The sequence below is a fragment of the Carettochelys insculpta genome, chromosome 27 (genome assembly GCF_033958435.1).
Source record: "Carettochelys insculpta isolate YL-2023 chromosome 27, ASM3395843v1, whole genome shotgun sequence".
NCBI classification, from domain to species: domain Eukaryota; kingdom Metazoa; phylum Chordata; order Testudines; family Carettochelyidae; genus Carettochelys; species Carettochelys insculpta.
In genome coordinates this window covers 15,164,276-15,189,861 of record NC_134163.1, presented here as the reverse complement: position 1 = coordinate 15,189,861, position 25,586 = coordinate 15,164,276, and the positions used below count along the sequence as shown (strand labels likewise).

General features: G+C 39.7%; 1 protein-coding gene across 4 annotated transcripts; it reads right to left on the bottom strand.

The window, feature by feature from the left end:
• Positions 1 to 2,522: 2,522 nt before the first annotated feature.
• SUGP2 (SURP and G-patch domain containing 2) lies at positions 2,523 to 25,566 on the bottom strand. 4 transcript variants are annotated; one of them, XM_074978157.1, is made up of 11 exons: positions 25,420 to 25,566; positions 24,542 to 24,664; positions 19,854 to 21,473; positions 18,857 to 18,974; positions 16,584 to 17,092; positions 16,297 to 16,408; positions 12,740 to 13,272; positions 11,298 to 11,362; positions 9,738 to 9,874; positions 5,925 to 6,045; positions 2,523 to 2,794 (listed from the first exon to the last, which is right to left on the bottom strand). In XM_074978157.1, exons 2-10 carry the CDS (start codon positions 24,654 to 24,656, stop codon positions 5,925 to 5,927), a joined length of 3,330 nt encoding a protein of 1,109 aa, XP_074834258.1. In that variant the 5' UTR covers positions 24,657 to 24,664; positions 25,420 to 25,566; the 3' UTR covers positions 2,523 to 2,794. The 4 variants fall into 4 exon arrangements, with proteins under 4 accessions (XP_074834258.1, XP_074834257.1, XP_074834259.1 ...); XM_074978156.1 differs by lacking the exon at positions 25,420 to 25,566 and adding an exon at positions 25,130 to 25,211; XM_074978158.1 differs by lacking the exon at positions 25,420 to 25,566 and adding an exon at positions 25,130 to 25,211 and having other exon boundaries at positions 2,728 to 5,736.
• Between the last annotated feature and the right edge of the window lie 20 nt (positions 25,567 to 25,586).

Below are 25,586 nucleotides of genomic sequence, written 5' to 3'. Positions count from 1 at the left end.
AAACTTTTATCCACTTTATCTCAGATGGAAAAGCTGTTTAGTTAACAGTTAACATTGTCGTTGTAACTGTGCTGGGCCCAGGATACAAGACAGATAAGGCCAGTGAGGTAATATGTATTTGGACTAACTTTTGCTGGTGAAACACCTGGGCTTTGGAGCTACACAGAACTCCTCTTCAGGTGACAAATCCAAATATCTTCAAAAGTTTAGTCAATTAAATAGGTACATTTTCTCCCTCTTAAAAGAGAGTAATGGAGGAGTCCCTCAGAAAAAAAGAACTGACACCTTTGCATCTCTATTTACCAGCTTCCCCCCCAAAAGTGCTGTGTTAGAACCTAGGAAATTCAATTACAGATAGAGACCTATTAGCCAACCACTCCAGTAGCTTAATAATGTAGGATTTTTCCCCTCTTCCGCAGTGCATTGTCTAGTGTTTTGGTTCTTCCAAAAGTGCTTTAGGAGATTGTGTTTTCCCACTCATTTCCAGCAAGATATTATTCAAGTAAAGTAGAATGAGGGCTTGTCCCCACTACCTAGTGGATCCATGCTGCAGCGATCGATCCCTTGTCTGCTTAAAAACAACAAAACAACCTCTAAGCACTCTTCTGTAGGCTATGTACTCCACCAAGACAAGAGTAGTCAGAGTCGAGGGGAGAACAGCCCCTGCTCCCCCCAACCTTACCACTTGGAAAATGCCACACTGAGTAAGTGTCAAATTCAGCTACACTATTTGCAAGCTGATGTTGTGAACAGTGAATTAACAGGCTGGTTTAGTGTAGACAAGGACTCACTGGAACAAGTTTTTCCTAGTATTTAGGATGACATTTCCTTTTCAGTTTTATCCCATCTTAGATTAAAACCTGAAATAGCTCCTTTGATATTTCCACCTTTCAACTTTTTGTAGACTACAGAAATGCATATAAATGGCTTGTGCGTTTACATATTGCTGGTCAGCCAGACCTAACCTGTTACAGACTAGGCTAGATTACATCTGCAACCTGTATTTGATAATTTTTTTTTTTTTGGGGGGGGGGGGGGGAGTGGGTGTTAATGAGACAGCAGCTGGATATTGTTTCCCTTAGCTATCACCCCTTCAGTGCTAAGTCTTTGCCCATAAAATAGTTTAAGGGCAACATGGCAATCTTAACAACAAACATTCTCATGGCACAAAGCTAACCAGAACACATTAGATGTCAATGCTTTCTTAAACAGCAATGACTTTACCACCCAGAGCTAATACAAATATTTTCCATGCCTGCTCTTATTTAGCAATTTACCTATTAAACAAGGTTCATAAAGTATCAGAGGGGTAGCTGAAGTTGGCCTTTGCCCACAAAAGCTTATGATCCAAAATACCTGTTTATAAAGGTGCCACAAGACTTCTCATTACTTTTCAAGTGAATAGTTTTTATAAACCTTAAAAACAATCTCTTCATTTTGTCCTAAACAATATTCTCATTTAAAGCGACTACTGTTCAGCCCTGCAATCTGATTGTGACTTGCCTGCCAGCCATGAGATCCGTGAATTATAAGGATAGTACAGAATCTTCATGCATACATTTCTAAACATTTTTTTAAATCTTGCATTTGATGTGTTTTTATGCATCAAACTATTATATTTAGAGGGGGTCCACACTTAATTTGGGCAAAATGAAGCACAACTAGCTTTGCTGCAGCCAAATAGAACATCAGTACAAATAAAAGTGTGCTGTGTTTGAGAAGCTTAATAGCTCTGCATTGTTTAAATGTTCATAGACTAAAGATGCTACAGATTTGTGTAAATCTTATAATAAACAGGAGGAAAATATCAGTATTACATGCCATTTAAAATTTTCAAGCAATAAAATAAGAACAGTTTTATTAGTCCGACATCTTTTTACAAATAACTGCATTATTTGCACAGGGGATTCTTCTGCTCCATTAGGGTATTTTTTAAACAAGCAAGGACTCTCCCTCCCCTGACCAGGCATTAGTACTCCCCACCTCCACACAGCTATCCAGAACAGTCACTGTCAACAGAGGAGCAATGGACAGCTCTTATGCTGGGGTTTGTTCTCTTTCTCAAATTAACGGACACTGAATAGGCTTTACTTGTCAGATGACTCATGTACAGCAACTACTGATAAAAGGTTTCACTTTGTTATGGCTCCATACCTTGCTCCTCCAATAGTCAGATTTTATTTTTTACATATAAATCTATTTTATTAGCTTGTTATCTGAAACAGTTCAATGTACCAGCAACAATGAGAGATAAGTTTTGGCTCCTAGGATGTGGGAGCCCCGAACACAGCTCTCATATTCTGCTTGGTACAAGCTAATGTTGACATTAAAGTCTGAGGTAACACCATGGTGCCCCTGTGTAACACACTGGAGCTCTAGGAAAAATCTGAAATAATCCAAAAAGCAACCATGTAAAGGGATCACATCATAGCAGTATAACACTACAGGATTCCAGTTTCATTTACCAGAGAAGTGGAGCCTGTTTCCCACATTTACAAACAAAACATCACTGAAACCAGAAGGAATGTGTTTACCTCTACATTTATTGCAGATTTTAAAAGATTAACAATGTTAACATATTTACTTGTACTAAAAAGAAACTTCAGCTATCCATTAATTAAGCATCTGTTTATTACGAGCTTAGCACTAACGCCAATTTGCACAGAACAAAAACTAGCAAATTGCTCTACACGATCATCAACAATAAAAACAACCAAAAGACAGAAGACACACCACTGAAGTTAGTTAAAATGTTCACTGATGCTTGTAGTCTTCGTGGAAGAGAGCCTGGAAACTAAAATAACAGAAAAGAAACTAGTAAAACAAAGTAATGTATCTGCACAATGTTTCATATATGTACCTGTATTTAAATTCTCAATTCAGAGCTGCCTGCAAAAGCAGGTCAAAATAAAGGGGTGGGAGGGATTCCTTTTAAAAAAGGAGACTCAGGCCATTTCTTGGTAAAACAAGATAAAAGGGGTACACAGAAACCCACTTGAGAGCAACACTGGAATCTTAGCACCAGGGCTGCTCTGCTGATATCTTGTCCAAAATTAAAGCTTGGCACAAGAAAGACTGACCATACTACAGTTATCCAGGGTAGCAGATTAAGATTCCCCTAGGAACTATTGTTCACATTTTCAAGAATGCTTAATACTCAAGGAAATAGCTCTAAATTGAGTTGAAATCAGCAGGGAATGTACCATTTTCCAGTCTGAATACTGAATTTTTCCAGACTGGGTAAGTAGTGTTCAGCAAATGTACCCCAAATGGTACCATGCCCAAATCTGTTTAAACCAGAACAGCCCAGAATGGTGATCAGGGTCGAGGGGGCTGAGAAAAATGGATCCCAACAGTGTGAAGCCACACATTGATTTCTCTTTTCTGCAAATAAAACAGCATGTAGTCAAAGAGATTTGCTTCCAAAATGGGAACGTGAAAGAGGAGGTGAACTGGAAGCATGTGAAAAAAAATAAAATAAAATAATTGTAAACAGCAACAATGGCAAGCTTCATCAATGCAACTAAAAGGAAAGTTAAACCCACATCAGTGGGTATGAGAAATAACTCTGGGGCCAACAGCATTGGTTCCAGAGCGTCAGTGTAACAGACCACGAATGGTGGAATTCCTCTTTAACAAAAGATTCAGTTTTTGTATTCAACACAATGTCTAATTAAGCATGGGAAGGGAAAAAGTGCGTGGGGGGAAAAAAAAAATCTCCAAATAAGGTCCCTTATCAGGTAAGTGTAATACTGCCAAATACTACACCAGCTGAACTTAAAGGCAGCCTTTCTCCAATACGACTGTGCTGTTTATGCTTCTGAACATTTCCAGCAAGGTCTATGGGATAAATCTTTGAAGCACCACCACAAGGTATCTTGAATAAAGTATGATGAATCAGGTAAGCTTTGAGAATATGCATTTGCATTTATGGTCCTGATGCTTTAATTTCTTCTAATGTAAAGGTGGAGAAGCATGTGACGTTCATGGAAAATTTTAACTGTACTGACAATCAATTTTATATCTGCTGTTTACTGATTTTAACAGTCATGTGCTTTCAAGCTATTAAAAATGAGTGACCAAAAATTATATTGTGGCATGATATTGTATTTTACTGCTTTCATATGCACACATACAAAACAAAGAGAAATGTTGCTTTCTGATTTTACAGGAATGGAAAGTTTTGTTGCTAAAGAATGAAAACTAAGATACTCCCTTTCAACTGGCAGGTTTGCTTATTTTTATATCGAGGCCATGACTGTCCTTTGCCTAACAAGCACAGGTGGGCTGATAATGAAAGATCAAGTTTTCTTGCATATTCATTTAGGAATACCAAATACTGCTGCTTTACTGTAAGATTTGTACTAACTTTGCCATAAACTGTTAGTATTACAAGCATGATCGTGCCAGATGAAATCATTAACAAGCCTCTACTTTCCTAGCTAGCCAAACATGCATCAGATTCAAGGCAAACTCTTTCAAGAGGAAGTTATATTTGCCACCGTCACATACAAAAAGTGAAGACTCAACTAGTTTCAGAAGTATGATGGAGGAAAAAGAGGAGACTAAAAAGTGCAACTGATATTAAATTGTCACAGAGCAATCCAGTCATGGATTCTTTACTGACATGCAAACCTGGTGAAAGATAAATGATCAACTAATCATGAACACTTGTCTCTAATACTAGTTTTAAGTCTTCCCTGACTTCTTCAGAACTGCTTCACCAAGAACACTATGTTTTGTTATTGAAGCATAGAGCACCGGAGCCAAATCTTTGATTTAAATAAAGAGAACAACGGAATACAATGTTCTTTAACAATTTCAGGTGTTATTTCATTTTCCTGGAGTCTTGCAGAGAAAGAGCTTCTGAAGAACAATATTCAATAGGGTTAGAAATAAGCTGACTCCCTAAAGCGATGAATACAGATGGCTGGCTTCCAGATCTTCTATATTTGATATCCAATACTATTGTAAAACAGTTCTAATCTTCTGCAGAACCCAAGTTTACACCTTGATTGCAGCTTTATTTCTTTGAGGGAAAGAAATTATGCAAGATTTCATTGAACAAGACCTGCAAATTCACATAAAAACAAGAAGTACACTTAAAACTGGTACTACTTGCTTGTTGCACTGAAAAAATCTCAGCAGCTGAAATTTTTGTTAGACAGTAGAGATGGGTGTTTTTACAGGGATTCATTATGATTCCTATACGTGTGCAGGCTTTTTTTAAAGGTTGTGTTCTTAGATTGTTCTATGAATGGAAAAAGTATATAGAACTGCTTTGTTTAGATCACAGCAGCAGTTCAAATGATGTAGCCATTCAAAAAAGCTTAGCAAAATAAAACATCTGGTACTGAGGAAAGCTGTCTCAAAGAGATCTGAATCTGAAAATCTTCTCAGCCTGAGGAAGAGGCAGACTGCTTTTCCAACTCATATTTTTCATGTTCCTTTCGTTGTTTGGAGCAAACCATCTTATCACTTGGTAGGCATTCTTGGCCAAAGAGAAAGGTAAACAGGCATGTCTCAAAGCAAATGAGTTGTTTCTTCCTCAGAAGATGACATCCAAGTTGTCAGCTTGCACATCTAAGTACAAGGCTGACTTTAATCATGGAAAATGTTTTCGGTACATTAGTATTCAAGTTCACTGCCACAGCACAAAGTGTTCTTCTCACTGGCATTACGCCGAAAACCTTTCACAAGGGATCTTTAGCATGTCCACGTTTTCTAGCATCAAACCTAGAAAGTAAGATGTGGGTAATTCAGCAGTCCAAAGTAGTTCTGGATTTTCATGAAATAATAAAAACCCAGATGCATTAAAAAGAAACACAGTAACATTTCACTTCTGTGAAAAGGAAGGCTTTTTTAAACTGCAATATTTCAATGTTTGCAGGAATTCATTAACCAGACTTGTCCATTGCACATACCTATTTACTTGCTCTTTTCTGCCTGTACATTTGTATCATTCTCTGACGGAAAACATCAAATGTATCTTCTTTATTTTCTTCCCCTGCAGCACCCAAGCCCTCCCCTGCAGAGGTAGTACCCCTAGGGAGTAAAATGGATAGTTAGCACAGTTTGATTCAAATACATTATCTGACAAAGTGCAGAAAAGATGTAAATCAACAATAGTTTCAAAGAGAGACAGTTATAGAGTAAGAGTCTAATCCAATTTCTCTCTGTCCCTTAACAGACCAAGTCAACTGTGTACAGCTTTTCCTCACCACAAGATAGAAACAGAAAATAGCCAAGGTTGTAGGATATTGCTGGGCAAATGGAAATATAGGTAGTTATCCAGCAGAACTTCATATAAACTGCTCTGGGTTGATGATGACGCACAAGGTCCCTATTCAAAATGTTAGTACCAAAAGTACTACTCTTGGCACAGAAAACATCAGCTGTCTTGCGACCTATGCAGAATACAAAATGTCTCCCAAGCTTGTACCACAGAAACACTGTTCCTTGAAAGAAATAAATGGTGTCTGATGCTATTCTCCTGAAGCTTGCTGGATGCTGGAAACTAAGTTCTTAACCCATGTCTCTGTACTAAAAAGTTCAACAAAAGCTGAGGGACCACTGGCAATATCAACTTCTTAAAATGGAAGTAGCTGGACTGAGTGAACCAGCAGAACGCTGAGCTAGTTAAAACCCATCACTTTTCAGACCATGATGGTAAAATACACACATTCTCCAAAACTAGGCTTACTGAACCCTTTCTCCCAAAAAGAATGATCCTCTGTAGAAATTTTATCCTTCAAGTCAGCTATACTAGAATGATCTTCAATGGGCTTCATAATATGAACTAGGTCACCTGTTTTTCTTGAGGAAAACATACGTAGAGGGCAAGTTATCTACCCCGATCACCACCACAGGGTCTGGTGAGCTGTAACTGGGCTTGCTGTGTCCCAAGCAGAAATTCAGACAGAGCAGGTGGCATCAAGAAAGAAACCATCTTCGTTATCCAATGTATGTAACTCTTTAGTCTTAGTCACATAAGCCAGGTAGATGATCATACAGCCATGAAATATTTGTACACTCTTTATAGCAGATGCAACCTTTGCAGGCTGCGGGACTTCTGTGGCTATAACCAACTCCCAGTAAGATTATTTTTTCCTTATAATCCCTGAAGCATTAGAATCTGCCTTGAAATCATGAGATTAAATTAAAAATTCTCTGTAGGACAAGCATAAAACCACTTAATTCTGTGTTTTATTGGTTGGAATAAGCCACTGTCCAAAATGTGACTTTTTTCCACATGTCCCACAGAAACATACTATGCCTATCTTAGTTAACCAAGTCACTACCCTTATTGCATTAAAAATCTTCCTAAAGATATTTCTGTGATGCCCACAACTGCAAAGAAATAAATGTGCCTGTAACAGGTTATAGCTTAATCATTCCTCCAGCTTTCTCAATATATGCCTTTGGTTTCATCTTTTAGGGTATCAGTATTTCAGAGCAGGAACTGTCTCCACTTTGTCTTGTGCAGTGTCAATCACTGGTGCTTAAGTAATAATGGATTTGTGAATCAGGAAGACTTTATAGTACTACTTATATTTACCAAAGTCCCCCTTCTAGGATACCCTTCAGGGCAAGAGTTTGAGTAAACAAAGAAGTTAAGTGATCACTCTTATAACCAGTCTAATTTCTAAAAACCATCTGCCTTCACATTTGCCTTCCCTCAGCTCAATCTCAGGACTGGCCAGATCCACAGCTGTGACAAATGGCTTCTCTGAGAGGAACACAAGATCAGTAGGGGTTTCCCCATAACTGAACTTTGTTATGACTGACTCCAGCAAAGGCATCATGTTCCCCATCTCTTATCTATACTCTGGTTTAGGAAAGACAAAACCGAGAGGAGAAAGGGAATGTTATTCTCAACCTTTCCAAGACTAGCCATCATCTCTTCCCTATTACAGGCAGGTCTCAAACTTGTGTTCCATCTCCATACGTGAGAAGAATGACATGTCTGATGCGTCAGTTCTGGAGACAAATGCTCTGGTTGCTTTTACAAAGCAACCAAAGGCTAAGGCTATTCTAACATTACCATGGACTATCTCCAAACCCCCACACATATTACTTTGGTCTGTTTCTCTTTGGTGAGATAGAATTACCAAACGTGTGGGCCGTCTAACCACATCTCAAATGGGTATTCGTCCACAGAAGGGCTGATCGTTTCCAAAGAGATCAACCTGAACAGATGAAAAGTGGCACTGCAAAGCAATTAAGGTTTCTGCAATGACACACAAAAAAGTAAATTGTACAGGACGCTTCAAGATAACCTCAGATTTGCGCCTGAGACATGCCTCCAGACTGAAAGTAAAGAACAATGGAAGACCTTAAAGAATCTAGTACTTTGGTATTACCTACAGAGATAATTTCAACTCCCTCTGTACATTAGACCAAAAAGGGCAGCTCAGTTTTCCTGAGACCTCCGTACAAGACGTACATGCGCAAACGTTCTTATTTGTCTGGTACGGGCAACTGCCTCTCTGTAAATGATTGACCAGCCAACATTAGAGGGGAACGTGCCCCCTGCCCAAAAAAACCAACCACACACACCTCAGCACCTAAAACACTTCCTTTTAGAAAGGCTGTAAGCCTTCTTCAGAACTTGGTAGATTAACAGACGGGGTGACCAAACAGGCTTTAGTTCTCAAATATTAATTATGTGCTGGGGAAACCAAAGGTCTGCAGGTACTCTTGGCTCCTTGAAGTGTGTTGGGATAAGGAGTTCTGGAAGCTAAGGATCCAGTATTTTGGCTGTGAGTAGAAAGCTGAAGACCAGATGGAGTGCTTTCCCATGAGACGGTCCCTTTCGAAGGAAGGAAGATGGGGGACTAAGACAGCAGGCCACCTAACCAGAGGAAGTTGCAGAAATACAAAGAAACACCACACATCGTTTAGCTGTTTTCTTTTTCTAGCCAATTCTGTTGAAGAGAAAGATGAGAAAAAATTTCCCTAAGAAAGAAAACAGTAAACCAACAAAGTACTTCAATCAGCCAGAAAGTTTCCCATAAAGACGGTGGAGTGAAATCATGTGTTTTATGCTCCTTATTTCAATCTGCAGCTTGAAAGAACTATTACCCATCATCTGGGCTGGACAAGGACACCAGAGAAGACATTTTTAAAACTTAGAAAGGATTATAAAATAATAACGTATGCATTTCAACAGAAACACATGCTTACCTTGTAGGAGATGCACTTACCTCTTTGCTGGATGCAGTGGAAAGAATCTTATGTTTACATTGGAGATGGTGTATTACCTTAACACATAAGTACTGTGTGTGGAACTCCTGTGAAGTCTATATATCTATTACAAAGCATGCACCACTGCAATATCCAGGCACCAAATGGAATTCTGCATGCAGAAAGCTTGCAAGGTAAAAATCTTTTTCCTTTTCATCACATCAGGGCATCTCTTTGTTATTACAAGGCTTCCACACACAGCAGGGGGCCCTCCAGAATTCAGGCAGTATAAATAAAGCGCCTCAGGAAGTACTTCCTCCTAGCCTTCAGCAAATTCCATTCAGATGGCAGGAAACAGCCTTCCCTTAGACCACCAACTTCCACCCAATCTGATTAGTAGAGACACAAGGCCTCGAGTCTCCACTCTGGCCAGCCCAAGGGGCAGACCAAGAGTGGGAATAAGACACAGGACAGGGCCCCACAATTGCTACTGTTAGCATGGGATTTTCTGAACATGTCTAACACTTCAGCAGTTTGCTCCCATTACATACACTTTCACAGGCTCTTTGATTCCTTTTCCTTGTGAACCAAGACCACGTCCTTCTTGCCAGCCCATCTTCTGAAGCATCTGGAAACCCACATTCTTAACTGTCAATTTCTTGTGTAAAAAATCTAAGTCTTTTGGTTTCTGCAGAGAGAGAAAGCAGAGAAGAGCTTTCGGTACAGAAAAAAGACACAAGTTCGAGCTCGTCACCAGAAACTGCCTGCAAATTGAGCACGTCCAAGTTCCTGAACGTACAGAAACAGATTTAAAAACATATGCTTAAGTTGGGGTCGGCAATCAAAATAGCAAGAAGAGCCTTTTTTTTAATTCAGTAAAAAAACTCAAAAATTCAAGAGCTGCAATGCATGTAAATACAATAGTCCTTAATAAAGAACAAACCACACTTTTTGTAAACCCCCCCCCCCTTTTTTTTTTTTTTTTTTTTTAAAAGAACAGCGCACACACAATGATTTGTAATGCGATGCATGTTTACTGCAGGACATTCACAGACTTTTTACACGTTCTCTTGATGTTGCATTTTGGTTGTTGGTGAATTTCTCATAGCAAATCAGACGCAAGGGGAGCTCAGCTGAACTCGATATTAATGCGAAGGACTGGGTCCATTCAGTTTGAAATTATTTTCATCTTTGATCATCCTCTTTTTTGAAGCCATTCCAACCCCAGTTTAATTATGCCCATTTTATTTCATGTATAATTTCTGTTCTCTCTCTCAAAATGCGTATTTCACTTCACAGCAGGAATGTCATTAGCTTCCTTTTCCTTTTGAACGTAAGACTTCATTAGCAACACAATCAAACCACAGATACAACAGCATATCCCACAACCCACTGTACATATTAAAGGGGGAGTTATCCACCATTTAAAGATCACATATAAGTTGCTATTTAGATGTGAGTTATTCATTGGTAGGCTTTTAGACATTCACCATTTATTTAAAAATAATCAGAAGAGATTTTTGTTTTTTTTTAATTTGCAATTATAGCATTGGCAGCCACAGAGAAGTCCCTAAAGAGCCAAAGACTGCAGACCCCTGGCTTCAGTTATAGGTTTCTTCATCCTGAAGGAAAATGTCAGCTGAAAGATAATAGTTTGTGTAGCCACTTTTCAGAGTACTAGAGCCAATGCACTCAGCACGTTCTTTATTTTGTTTATCACACTATAAAAAGCAGGAAAGAGTTATTGTCTTTCAAGCTATGTTTTCTGATGAGAAAAGCTAGATGAAAAATTTGAAAGGTTAACCCAGTCACTTAACAAAAATATATCAGCCTCAGGAAATTATTCTGAAGAGATAAGAGAAAGCTACCAGATTAACAAATGATTTCACTTTTCAATAAGGGCCGTAACCTGTGGATATTGAGCTTTGTTACCTTCCACTGTATGCATTGGGACTGGAGGGAAGTAGACTTCCCTTATTCAGGGCCCTGTTCCTTGCAAGATCAAGGCGTAAGGTTTGAATGGCCTTGAAATCAATGGAATATATATACAGAAGCTGCAACAGAATTATTATTTTTATTACAGAGTGAAACTACACACACAATTTCCTCACCTTCTTCTTCTTTGTAACAGGGCAGCCTCGGGGTCTGTCATAGGCAATTCTGACAGGTTCATGAACTGGGAATTAAAGCAAAGGCAAAAGTTAACTATAAAGATGACTTATTTTAATACAGAAGTAGAGAAATAGGCTGCATCTAGACTAGCACCTTCCTTTGGAAGGGGCATGGTAATGAGCGAGTTGGGAAGATGCTAATAAGGCGCTGTCGTGATTATGCAGGGTCTCATTAGCATAATGGTGGTCATGCATAATTTGAAAGCGCGGCTTTCAAATCATGTGCCGCCCGTGTAGACAGGGGCCATTCGAAAGGACTCCCTGGACTTCGAAAGCCCTTTCTTCCTATTTGGTTTTAAGAAGAAGGAGCTTTCAAAGTCCAGGGGTCCTTTCAAAAGGCCCCCCTCTACATAAGTGGTGCACCATTCATAAGTGGTGCTTTCAAATTGTACGTGACCACCATTATACTAACCAGGCACTGCATGTTCACGGCAGCGCCTCATTAGCATCTTCCCAACTTGCTCATTACCATGCCCCTTCCAAAAGGAAGGGGCTAATGTAGATGTAGCCTTACTGCTTTAATCTACTACCAAAGATGTTAGGTTCCAGTGCACAAAAAACAAAGATTTTCAAAGGCACAAGTGAGAGCTACCATTCACCTTCAAGGAGAGTCAGGCACATAACCTCTGATTGTACCTTAGACTGTGTTACTTTTTGGGGAGATTGTCAAAGGATCATATACCGCAAGGTCTTTGTATCTCTTCCAGCTCCCCTGGCTCTGAAAATGTTTTGTTGGAAAGCCACGTCAAGACAGGCACATGAATTGGTTCACTGTGTCTTGTTCCCACAGCACATATGGAGCCATTTTTATTTGTGTGTGGCAAAGACACTCATGCAAGTAGCTAGTGAACATGTGCAGTAATCAGTTTACAACGTAAGTATTGCTCAACTGTTAGAATTTGTTCTTTTAGAGAAACGCTGACCATATTGTCAAATTTCTTGACAAATTGCACTTAACTTTTAAGATAAAATTACCAACCAAACTACTCCGATTAATACTTTTATGTTGCAAAATGTTCGTAACAGTTAATCTGACTTTCTAAATATATCATTGCCATATTTGAAATAGTGCTTAAATCTAGAAAATCCTCACTAACCCAGCTTTTTCTCCCTTTGTTTTATCAACAGCAGAGAGGAGCATGGGATGCAATATCCACATAAGCTCCCTGAATACAAGCATTCTTGAGCCAACCATACAAGACTGGCAAGTTAGGAGTAAGTTTTACAACTATCTGACCTGTTCACTGTGATATGCTAATGACACCTATGCAGACATCTGAAGTGCATATTTTAAGCACTTTATTAAACCAGCAACTGTGAATATGTAGGAATTCAGGGACTCTTTGCTGAGAGCCAGAAAACATCCTCGAAATGATAGTTACCTTTTGGTTCCTCTATGAGGCATACCCTCTTAGATGCAGGAATCATGCCAACTTTCAGAGATTTGCTGCTGATTCTTTTGCGGGGGAAAGGAATACCAGGAGCAGAAGCTGGCACTTGTGTTGACAGATTTGGAGTAGTACTATCAGAAGCAGAGCTTGGCTGCATTTCACCTGTCGAAGTCTCTTCTCCTGTTTTGGACAGCATTTCTTTGGATGTCATCTCCTCAGCTCCACTTGCTGACTCCTTTACTCCCCCCTCCTCTGCATGCTCCATTTCTACTTCTTCTAAGGTCTGAGAGATATCCTCTTCAAGTTCAGCCTCTTCCTCTTCCTCCTCATTGTCCTCCTCCTCCTCCTCCTCCTCTTCTTCCTCCTCTTCCTCTTCTAAATTGTCCAAATTTCTCTCTTCAGGTTTATCACTTTCCCCAGGTGCAGCTATTTCCGAAACAGCACTGAAGTTGATGGATGGACACAATTCATAGACTTTCATTCGATAAAATTTGAAAGCAGAACTGTTCTGGTCTTGTAGAAACCTGGACAACAATTTACATTGAAATTCACGTTACATTTAAATTCAACAACTAAAAGAGAATTCCTGTGAGCATCAAACAATTAGACATTAAAAATGGATCTAAATAAAAAGTTTAGCTGTAGTCATTACAGTGGTACTTTTGTACTATTATGAATTACAACAAAAGCGCTCAACCACATGTAAAAAAGGGTCTCTTGGTTCAATTAGACAAAACACAAATGACATTACACCAGTAAAAGATTTGGTCCACATTAGCACAGCCCCTCAGAACAGAAAAGCTGTGCCAATTTACACTATCAGAAGATTTAGCCATTGTGCTTAAAGTCCTAAAAACAGTTAAGAACACAAAAACGGCCAGACCAACGGTCTACCTAGCCCAGGGTCAGAAACTAACATAGCAAGAAGAGCCATTTTTTTTTTAGTTCTATAAAAAAAACTCAATAGTTCAAGAACCACAATGCATGTGAATACGAGAGTTCTTAATAATGTCAACCCATATTTTTGTAGCCCCTATTTAAAAAACAGTGCACACAATAATTTGTAATGCAGTACATGTTTACGGCAGAATGCTCACCATTTATTGAGGGGAAAAAAAATCCCCCTCCCAAAAGTTCTCCTCTCCCAAACTTTGCAATTATAGATTCAGGTGCCACAAAGTCCTTTAGAGCTGTATATGGCTGCAGAGCTGCAGGTTGCAGACCCCTGACTAGCCCAATATCCTGTCTTCCAATGCCAGATGCTTCAGAGAAAACAAACAGAGCAAAGCAATCCACCCCTTTTATCTATTTCCAGCTTCTAGCAATCAGAGGTGTGAAGACACTCCCAGTACAGAGCTGTATCTCAGACCAGCTTGGCTAATAGCCACTGACAGATCTAACTTCCATGAACTCTTTTTTCCCCCCCAGGGGAGGGCGGGAGATGAAATCCTGTCATATATTTTTGGTCATCACATCTCACAGTAATGAGTTCCACAGGCTGCCTTTGCATTGTGTGAAGTAGTACTTCCCGATGTTTGTTTAAAACTTACTGCCTATTAATTTCTCTTGGTGACCTTCTGATTCTTGTGTTGCATGACACACTTATTCACCTTCTCTGCATCATTCATTATCTTATAGTCCTCTCTTACTTCCCCTCAGCCATCTCTTTTACAAGATAAACAGTCCACTCCTTTTAATCTCTCCTCCTATGGAAGCTGTTCCTCATTTTGTAGTCCCTCTCTATCTTTTACGTTTTTGAGATGGGTTAACCAGAGCTGCAAGCAGTTTCAAGGTGAGCAGGTAGCATGGATATCTGTCCCTTTCTTAATGTTTCCTATCATTCTGTTACCTTTTTGGATTGCCACTGCACACCGAGCAAATGTTTTCAGAGTACCATCCACAAAGACTCCAATATCACTTTTTAGGTGCTAATTAAAAATTTGGACCCGCTCATTTTGTATTCATAGCTGTGTTTTCCTGCGTGCATTACTTTGCATTTATCAACAATGAATTTCACCTGACATATTGTTGCCTGATCACTTGTTTTGTGAGATTCCTTTGCAACATTTCACAGTGAGCTTTGGACTTAATTAACATCTGCAAACTTCGCCATTCACTGTTTACCTCTTTTCCCAGAACATACATGAGTATATTGAACAGCACGAGCCCAAGTACAGCTCTCTGGAGGACCTCACTGTTTACTCTTCTTCACTGTGAAAGCAGACCATTTATTCCTACCCTTTGTTACTTTCCATTTAATCATATATTGATCCATGACAGGAACCTCCCTCTCATCCACTGACTGCTTACTTTGGTTAAGAGTGTTTGATGAGGAACTTGTCAAAAGCTTTCTGAAAGTCCAAGTACACTCTATCCACTAGATCACTGTTGTCCGCATTTGTGGCCACTCTCAAAGAATTGCTTTAGAGTGCACAATGCTTTGCATATAGAAAAATTACATCTCTCATCTATCACAACAACTATATATTCTGAAGATTTTGGTCTCCTCTCAGCTTCAGATACCAACCACTAACAGAGACAGAAAGTTAAACAAAATGGACAAATAATCTGACTGGGTAAAACTAATCCAAAACTTACATTCCTAAACATATTTAAACATCACAGCTGATATCATCTTTAAGGACCAGAACACACTGATATTAAACAAAGATCTATGTCAGCATTTCCCAAACTGTATTCCATGTGATGTGAATAGATGCTCTGTGAAAAAGATTTGGCACCAGAGATATTTTTCCTTCTAAAATATTTAATAAGAAATTATGCATGTATCAAAACTACTGAAGTTTTTTAATAATATTTAGATTGTAGTTATAATAATATTTATAATGCATTCATAATAGCATAGTTATTATGTGACTCATGATGAAACTGATGCAAAAACACTCTTGCCATTAAAAAACAGTCAAATATTCCTTATTTCATTCTCCAGTAGTTTTCTATAAAAATAACAAATTTATAAAACCACAAAATTTAAAAATATTTTTCCATATCAAATTTATTTTGCATTTCTTTTTCATAAAAATGTTTTTTAAGCTTTAAGGAAAGACAGTTTTGGGGTTTTTTTGTACAAAAGAATGACACTAACCGTCTCTCTTTTGGCTGTTATACTGAGGTTTCGTTTTGGGTTTGTACTTAATTTTTAATATTTATACTTAATTACAGGGTTGCTAACTGTCCTCCTATAAGGAGGACATTAGTTGTTCATTCAGATGATTTTCTCTGGTTATTTTTTATTCTTTGTGAAATAAGAGATATCTAAAAACCCAAAATCAACTTTTGAGCATTATGCACAGAAATTTTTCTGTATGAAATCCTCCCCCAGGCCCAGTATGTATGAGTTCCATTAATATACTCTAAGCCCAAAAGTGTTCTGTGGCCAGATAAGTTTGGTAAACACTGATCTATGTAATTGAATGCTACTGATGATAAAAAAGCACATTGAACAGTAATTCTACATTAAGCTTTTGATGTTGTAATTTCTCTTATTAGACTATTTAAAATCACCAATGGATATGTAGGTTACTCACCAAAGATCTGGGTTATCTGCACTGTTATCTATGCTGAACTGCTCGATTTCTGGTCCCACTTGAGCAACAAACTTGGCCAGCTTCTCAGCAGTTTCCATTGTTTTAGCATCCACTGTAAGTGAGAAAAGGTATGTTTGTATAGTACCTAGAACAATGGGATTTAGAGTGAAAGCTCAAGACACCAACATGATAAATGATAATACTAAACAGAATATTTTACTGACATGAACTAATGCCTTGCTTGTATTTCTAGAGCATTTATGATCTAATCTCAGATCTTCACTTACCATCAGGAAATTGAGACAACAGTGACTGGGAATGCTCAGTGCATGCTGGTAAATCCTCAGTGTCTGCCACTCCTCCCAGCGACAGAGAAGCTTCTGGACTGGTGGTATGCTGCGAAGACCCAGCTGTGTCTACAGAAGAGTTCTTCTCAGATATGCTGATTTCTGATACGGAAGGTTTTGACTGGACTGTACCTTGGGTGAGTTTGTCTTGACGCTTCAGCATTGTACCAGCTGAGAGCACAGTCTGTGTCCCTATGGTTGATCTTCTCACTTTCCTACTTCTAACTCCATGCTGTGTAAAACTTCCTAGTCTTTTTCTTTTAAAGAGCCTTTTCTTGATACTCGCTACTTTCCGGGCATATAACATTGCCCTCACTGATTCTGTTGCAGATTCTTCTGGTGTTTTCCCTGCTCTGCCTCCATCCTTTGTAGATGATGTCAATCTTTGCCTTTCTGATAACTTCAATCTGTAGTATTTGTATTCTAAACTATCCTCCTCAGACAAGAACCTACAGTAGAAAAAAAATGCATATAGCTTGTATAATGAAAACATACATTGAAAGCAACCCTCAATATTTCAAGAATGTTGTGGTAGCTGATGGCATATTTGAGAAGAAAACATGTCCTACCCTAAGTAAAAATAACCTTCAGGTATGGGTTTTCTTCAGATAAGGAGCAGTGCCACTTCCTAGGCAGTAAGCAAAGGCAATTTGTGCAAAATCGCAAAATCAAATATTGTTTTAATATGGCTCAAGTTCCCAGTAATGAAACAGCTATACTGGGGCTCATATTCAAAGTGACACTATCAACTTAATTTGTTTTCCAAAGTTTACACATTTAAAATAATTCCATTTTAAGAAAGAGTGCTCTTTAAAGAGAATGTCCCCAATCTGTATGTTTTCTTCTACCTCACTTTTGATGTTTATACATTTTCTTTTCAGCAAGACAAGAAACGGCGTGTCTGTACAGAAGCAACAGTTAACACACAGACTATGCCTTCTGGATTTACTTACTGCAGCAAGAGTAGTCCTACTGACATTAGGGCTACTCATATGTTCAAAGTTAATCAAGTGCTTTTAAGTAATTCTAAAATCAGTGTCAAAGTACTGTCCAAACTGAAAGTGAACAAACTGGCCAAGTATAGAAAAATAATTTTCCTCTAGCTGTAATTTGTGACTACAAAAGCCAATTCTCAAAAACTTCCACAATATAGCATTAACTTTAAAATAAAAAGGTATTTTTAAAGGTCTGGACAAACTGACTGGATTGAAGTGATTTAATCTGACTTTTGCCCCTAAGAAATCTAAACCAGGATTTAAAAATCAGGTATTTCCTAATCTTCTATAGTTCAGACCCTAATCCCATAGAAAGGTCTCCACAAAAGCACATCCCTGTGCCTTTCTGGAGTTATGGGGACATGCGGTGGGGCGGGGAGGGGGGCACAAAGACCTGCTTACATGGAGGTCAATGCTTGATCAAGCCTCAGCCCTCCTCAAAAAGACTATTCATGTTCTTTTGCTGAAATTAAATCAGTTTCATATAATAGCATTTTAACCAGAACCAGTAAGATTTAATAGAGTATTACAAAACTTTTCAATTTCAGTTTAATGCATATTACAACTTTTCTACTCAAACTGATTTTACTATCCTCCATGTGGACTGACAGATCAAAACAAATCTAATTTACTATACAAAGAAAGTGACAAGAATTAGGACTCCTGGGCAGATATTACTTACTTTCCAGGTATGTTAAGGAGTTTAATTAGAATTTATAAAAAACGTTTTCAACTATACAGATTAAAAAAAATCCACCAGGGGCATGATTTTAAGACCACTGGAATCAACAGCAAAACTGACGCTGACTTTAACAGAACAGGATCAGACTCTAAATAGAGCAAACAAGTATTACACTACAGTCAATCTGCAGCATTACACCCGTCAGAGTTACAAACCAGTTAATCAACCACACACACCATTTGGAACTGGAAGTACACAATCAAGAAACAGCAGGGACCAAAAGCAAAACAACCAAATACTACAGTACTAAATTAAATGTGAAATATTGAAAAATTAAGGGAAAGCAACATTCTTCTACTGCACAGTAAACTTTCAAAGATATATTAAAGTTCAGTTGCAAAATTCTGAAAGAAATACCATCATGTTTTGTTTACAAATATGAAGATATCAGAACTACAAACCACCTCCACCCCCAAGGTGTTCATAACTCTCAGGTTCTACTATATATGTGTAACTAATTTAATCAAGATACCTACCAATATTCAGGACAACTCTTTTGAGCAGCTCTCTCTTTTGCTGACAAAGTGCCCGTAACAATACTGTCCACTAGCTTTTCAATTGTCTCTACAACTCTCCGATCAGCTCTCTGTGGAACTGTGATGACAAAAGGACACGGTCATTGTATTATTCCTGTCAATAGGATGGAAAAATGTCCAAACAGGTTTACAGCAGTATTTCAGGATATTGTCAACACATGACAGACAATTCTCAGTAGACTGACATTTTAGGTGTAATTTGCATAATAAAAGGGGAGTACAATCATGCAGTAAATCAAACAATGCAGGGAGATACATGGCAGGATGTTGGCTATACTAGTTTTATAGTATATGTTGTAACAGTAAGTCTAGTTTTAATTCCCAGCCAAATAATAAAGCAAATATTGAGGAAAGAGTCACAACACATCCAGGATGATAGAATCAGCAGCAATTAGCAGTACAGATAATAGATACTAAAGAAAAAAAACTTTCAGAACAAAAAGTATTCTTAGCAGTAAAGCAATTGTAAGCAATATAATCAAATTTTAGCACATGATTCAATAGAAAACATATCAGAATCTTATTTCAAGTTTACCTGGATAGAAAGCATCATATGGCTGAATAACCAGAACCCAATAAAACTACAGCTATACACATGACCAGTGAACTTGCAAAATCTAACTGTGGACCTGTCACCTACCCAGTCTGGACAAACTAACCCACCTACAAAATGAGAATTACTTATATGCATCAAAAGAGGGTGTGAATGCCACTTTGAAAATGTGAAATGCATGTTATTTGTTATTCCAGGCAAGTGGTAGAAGTCCCACCCTTTGGAATATTTAAATCTAGACTTAACACCAATGAGTGCATTTTACAGAACAGTCTAGCACTGGAGAGGGATTGATTACATGGTCTAACAAGCTTTATTCTATAATTACATGAAAAAAATCTAATAAATATGTATCACAAAGGTATTTTATAGCATTTCACTTACTTTTAGATTTTGTGTCAGGGGCAGCTTTAAGCTGTATTGTTGACTCCGGTTGTATTTTCTTCATCTGAATTGGATAACCAGTTTTCTCAAGCCAAACTTTCAAGTTCTCTATGTACTCTCTTCCAAATAATGTTGAATCATCAAAATTTGGGAACGATGTTGGCGCTGGAGCCATTTCCTGGAGACCAATAGCTTCAAGTATTTTTTCTTGCCTGAAAGCGGATGCTAATGCAAAGGTTTGGCCCAGAAGTGCCAAGGACTTACGACACAGAGAAATGGTGGTCTCAAAAGCACCTGCCATTTCTCCTGAACTGCTGAAACCACTTGTCTTGATGCTTAATTCATAGCCATTGCAGGCCATAAGCAGAGGAGTGACACTCTTCAGAAGACGGTCTTGGAGCCTCATTATGTACTTATCAAAAGGCTTTATTATTTCAAAGAAGCAGTTCTTGGTCTTCATGGCACCCTTGTCCAACAACATATTTAAGAACTCATTGTCGACTTTGGGAGTCTTCAAAGCAGCATGTTGTAAATTCTTGATAGTAAAGAAACAATAATCTCTGTGTTCTGGCTTTAGCAAGCATTTGAATGAAGCAAGCATTTTTGCACATGTTTCTGTCTCCAACTCAAAGAGAGCCCCAAAGAGCTGTTGAAATTCTGCATCATTTTTTATTGTGTGAAATCCAGCCCATTTTATTATTTCTATTCCAAAAGTTGAAAATATGTCAGTCTTATCCACAAGATCAAAATTAAGATCTCTGATAACATGCGCAGACTTAGGAAGTCGTAGGACAGGCCTTTGGGTTGTCACCACTGGCCTCTGATTAGGTCGTATGATTAGCTTCTGATTAGGGCGCGGGGCAACTGCAGACCTCTGGTTAGGCCGTTCTGTAGTTTCTGCCAGCTGATCAGGTTGCAGAGCTGACTTCTGATCAGTTACTGTTAGTGGTTTTTTGGTGTTCCATTTCTTTAGAGGAGTCTTGATATCTCCCTTAAACACTTTAGTTTTAATCAAGCCTCTTGTAATATTTTTCCCTCGCAGAATCCTTCCTCTACTGATGTTGCCCCTGCGTATGGCGGGTCTAAACTCACTCTCAGACTGAAGTCCATATTCCAGGTCATAATCCTGACTTTCTACATTCCCATACTCCTCTTCCATAAGTCCTGGTGATCTAAAATCACCCAAGAGATCAGAAGAGCCAAAGTCAGCATCATGCAATCTGGAGGATTCCCGAGGGTGAGGGTGGCCATAGTCCCGGTCCCGTGAAGCTTCGCGGCCATAGTCTCGGTCCCATGAAGCTGCGCGGCCATAGTCCCGGTCCCGCGAGGCTGCGCGGCCATAGTCCCGGTCCCGCGAGACTGCGCGGCCATAGTCCCGGTCCCGCGAGGCTGCGCGGCCATAGTCCCGATCCCGCGAGGCTGCGCGGCCATAGTGGTCATGGTAGTAATTATCTTTCCTCATGAGAGAACTACTAGATCTATAAGACGACCCTGGATAATCCTCTCTAGGGTCTTCTCTCCAGTCATCATTAGAATGGTGTTGGGAACCATCATGTGAATATCTTCCATCATCATGAAAACTGCCTTCATACCTGGGTCTTGGAACTGATCTTGAATGAGCTGCAAGGAACAGTTCAAAAGAAGATATGAGTAGAGCATGGAAATTGTGATTAAGAGGAGTGAGGTAATTTGTACTCACTTAATTTACTAAGTGGCCAAGCACATTTCGAAATCTAAGCAAGCAGCACTCCTAAACATCAGCTCAAATTAGAGCCCAAATCCAGGTCTATAAAATATTTCTCTGGCGCATTATACTTGCCACCTTGTAATAGAAGAGCAATAGATGTTAAAATGTCTGAGTTTTTGCATGAGAAACAATTACGTAAAATAGATGATTCATAGATTCATAAATTTCAGGAAGACAGGAGACTACTGTGATCCTCTAATCTGAACCTCTGTGCAACACACGGCCTAGAACACCCCAAAATTATTGATTTTAAAAATGTTAATGATAGAGAATTCACCACAATGCTGGTAAATTGTTCCAATGGTTCATTACTTGCACTGTTCAAAACTTACGCTTTATTTCCACTCTGAACTGGTCTCATTTCCACTTCCAGCCATTACACCAAGCTAGAGCTTTCTCTGTCACACTGAAGACCCCATTAATAAATATTTGTTTCCTTTGCAGGTACTCAAACTGTAATCAAGTCACCCCATATAGTAATTTGTTAAGAGCAATAGGCTGAGCTCCTTGAGTCTATGAGTGTTTTTTTTTAATCTTTTAATCATTCTCATGACTCTTTTCTGAACTCTCTCCAATTTATCAATATCCTTTTTCAATTGTAGACAACAGAACTGAAAACAGTATTCCAGCAGCAGTAGTACTAATGTCAAATACAGAGATAAAATTACCTCACTCCTCTTAATCACAATTTCCATTTATATGTTCTAGAATGCCATTAGTTCTTTTGCCCACAGACTGACAGCGGGAGCTCATGTTCAGCAGTTTGTCTACCACAACATTCAAAGCTTTTACAGACATTGCTTCCAAGCATAGCTTTTGCCATCCTGTGAGTATGGCCTACAGTCTTTGATCATGTGCATTTAGGCATACTGAAGCACATAAAATTTGCTTCCACATAGTTACCAGGTTCAGAATAAGTGACCTTTTTGTCATCATTTATCACTCTCCCAGTTTTTATATAGAATCATAAGACTGGAAGGGACCTCAAGAGATCATCAAGACTGGTCCAACTGCACTCATGGCAGGACCAAGCACCACACAGACCTTTGGTGTCCAACCACATCTGAAGCAGTAGCCGCTATAGTGAGTACTGGTATAATGAACTACTGACATAATTCTGAAAACATATTTCTTTTTCAAGCTAGCGAACTACACTCAACCAGCCAAATAACCACATGTGGCTAGCGTGTTGGACACCTCAGATATACAACTGTCAGGGATCGTCTATATCTAAGCTGCTTTTAAAAATCTCCAATGATGGATATTCCACAACCTCTCAGAGCAATTTATTCTGGCAGTTAACCACCCTGACAGTTACAGTTGGGGAACCCAAACCTTCCATGCTGTAATTAATTTAAGACCAGTATTTCTTGTCCTATCATCAAAGGTAAGAGAATAATTATCTGCAAACTTTATAACAATGTTATATTGTCTTCCAGGGCATTGATTTAACATCTTAATCATACAGGGCCAAGAGCCAATCTCTGAGGGATCTCACTGGAAAAATACTCACCTGATGACAATTACTCATTAAATATTGCATTTTGAGATTAGACAGTTTTTAAGCCACGTACCACGTTAATTTTATACTGTTCTAGTTTATTTTAAAAAACAAAATGTTTTGCAGTACAAAGTCAAATGCCTTAAAGAAGGCACTTATATTACATCCATACTTTTACCTTCCTAGCTTGGACAATTCAAATTTAATTGAAAGTAGTTATTTTAAAATCTCCAACTCTATAGAAGCAGCCTTCTTCAATGACTGGCATCTTCAACCTGTTTAAATACATCTTATTTAGAAATAATCAAGTTAAAAGCATCTGAAGATCACACACTGTACATATGTAGGACATGCCTCCACCACCCCATGTCTTTTTCTTCCTTTAAAACCAAAGCTCAGACTACCAAATGTTGGCCTGTACCTATATGACATTATTAGAGGGTCCCCCTCAGACCTGCACTTATTATTTAAATGATTAGAAATACTAGATAAAGTCTGTGCTTACTGTAACTAAGGATGTTACAGGTTAACTGGTAAGCCTCATCCTAAATGTGTTCCCACTCTCTAGGGTAGCTCTAGCCCCACAGGGCTACCACAGGTAGAGGCATTCCAGCTACGCCAGAGCTGTTCTGACCAGAGCAGCCCCAGAGAGACAGGATAGCTGAGGAGGTGGTTCAGAGCTGCTCCCCAACACAGAGAGGGGTTTCTTTGCCTGGGCTGGAATGCCCCTGCCCATGACGTGCTCAAATCGGGGCTGCTTCAGCTTGGCTGAAGCAACCCTACCCCCACCCGTTGGCATGCCGGAGGCAACCGTGGATGGGGTCTCTGGCCAGGCCGGAGAGCTGCTGCAGATGGGGGGCTATTCTGGCCATACTGGAGCAACCCCAACCGTGGCTGCACCACTGGCAGTGATACTCCAGCTAGGCCAGAGCAGCCCTGGTCCCTGTTGCAGCACCAGTGGGGGTGCTATAGCCCAGCTGGAGCAGCCTCTGTCTGCAGCAGTGGAGCTGCTCCCCCTCAACTCATTTATCAGTTAAATGCTAGGTTCAATCAGTTAAATGCTACATTTAACTGGTTAACCAGTTAGACGATTAAATGAGATTTTACATCCTTAATTATAATGCACACCCAGATTATGATGCTGAAGTCCCAATCACATCAGAACAGTTACATGGCTCTGATGTGAGCAGAATTTGGTCCCATGTGTTCATCTAAATGCTTTGTAAAATGACTACAAATGTTTGGGATTCATTATACACTGAAATAAGTTAACTATGATTATGTTAATCATACCTCTTTGCCCTTACAACAGAACAGAGAAAGCATATGTTCATGAAAATATACAGTAGAAAACATAAAGATGCTAAAAATGCTATTATCTGTACAGCAACAGTCATAACCCACAGGCAAAGCAAACCAAGAGCTAACTTGGGACCTTACCTTTAAAATGATGGATGGTTTCTTCCATGGCATCATTTCGGTCCATCCGATACCTTTTAACTTTATCTTGCACCACAGCATCAAAAGTCTCCCGTGTGATTCGTCTTGAGGCCATTTTTTGCTCTGTAGCAAGAAAGAGGATTGATTTCTGTTTGCAACACATTCCCTGCTTGTGAATGGATGTGATCTGCACAAGGGAGAGTGAACTAACTCTGCCTAACCCCAGGACACGTGGCAGGGAGCCCTGATGAGAAGGGCTGGATGGCATTTTCCTAAGAACATGGGGAAAAAAACAAGCAGTCCTATAGCACCTTAAAGACTAACAATTTCATTTCTTAGATAATGAGCTTTCATGATTAAGACCCACTTAATCAGATTCTAGGGCAAAAATGAGAAGCCCCCCCCCCTTCCCTTGCTCACTCTCCGTCACCCGCTTGCTCACTGCTCACCGACCGCTCAGGGCAGCCAGGACCCTCATTCGCCAGGCCGCAGCCTGCAGACACCCCACGGCCGGCCCACGTGCCCCTAAAGGGACATGTCCTATGCTCCCCCACCCCCAGGCTCCCCCACCGCGAGCCCCGCCCTCACCTCACCCGCCCCCACCCCGGGCAGGCAGCAAGCAATCCTCCGTTCGCGCTCGGTGCGCTGGAAACTTCCCAGCAGCCTCTACGGGTCACCTCTCACACCGGCTCCCGTCGCACTTGCGCACTCCGCCTTGCCCGCTCTCGCCGCATGCGCAGTCACTCTCTCGCCTGAGGAATTTCGGGGGGGGGGGGGCGTGTAATTTTATGTTTTATTTTGAATGTAAAACCCGAGGACGCGCCCCCAATACGAGTAGCTGAGGTGACTGGACCGACGAGGAGTTCACAGCCGCTCACCCGTGGGGCGGCGCAGACGCAGGCTCGCCGGAGCCCGGGAGCAGTGATGTATCCACCCGCTCCGATCAACTCTTCCAGACCGCACCCTCTTTCGCTACCCGGAGCAGCTGGCCTGGCCGAACGATTGCGCACTGCGCATGCGCACAGCCGGACCAACACAGGTACGC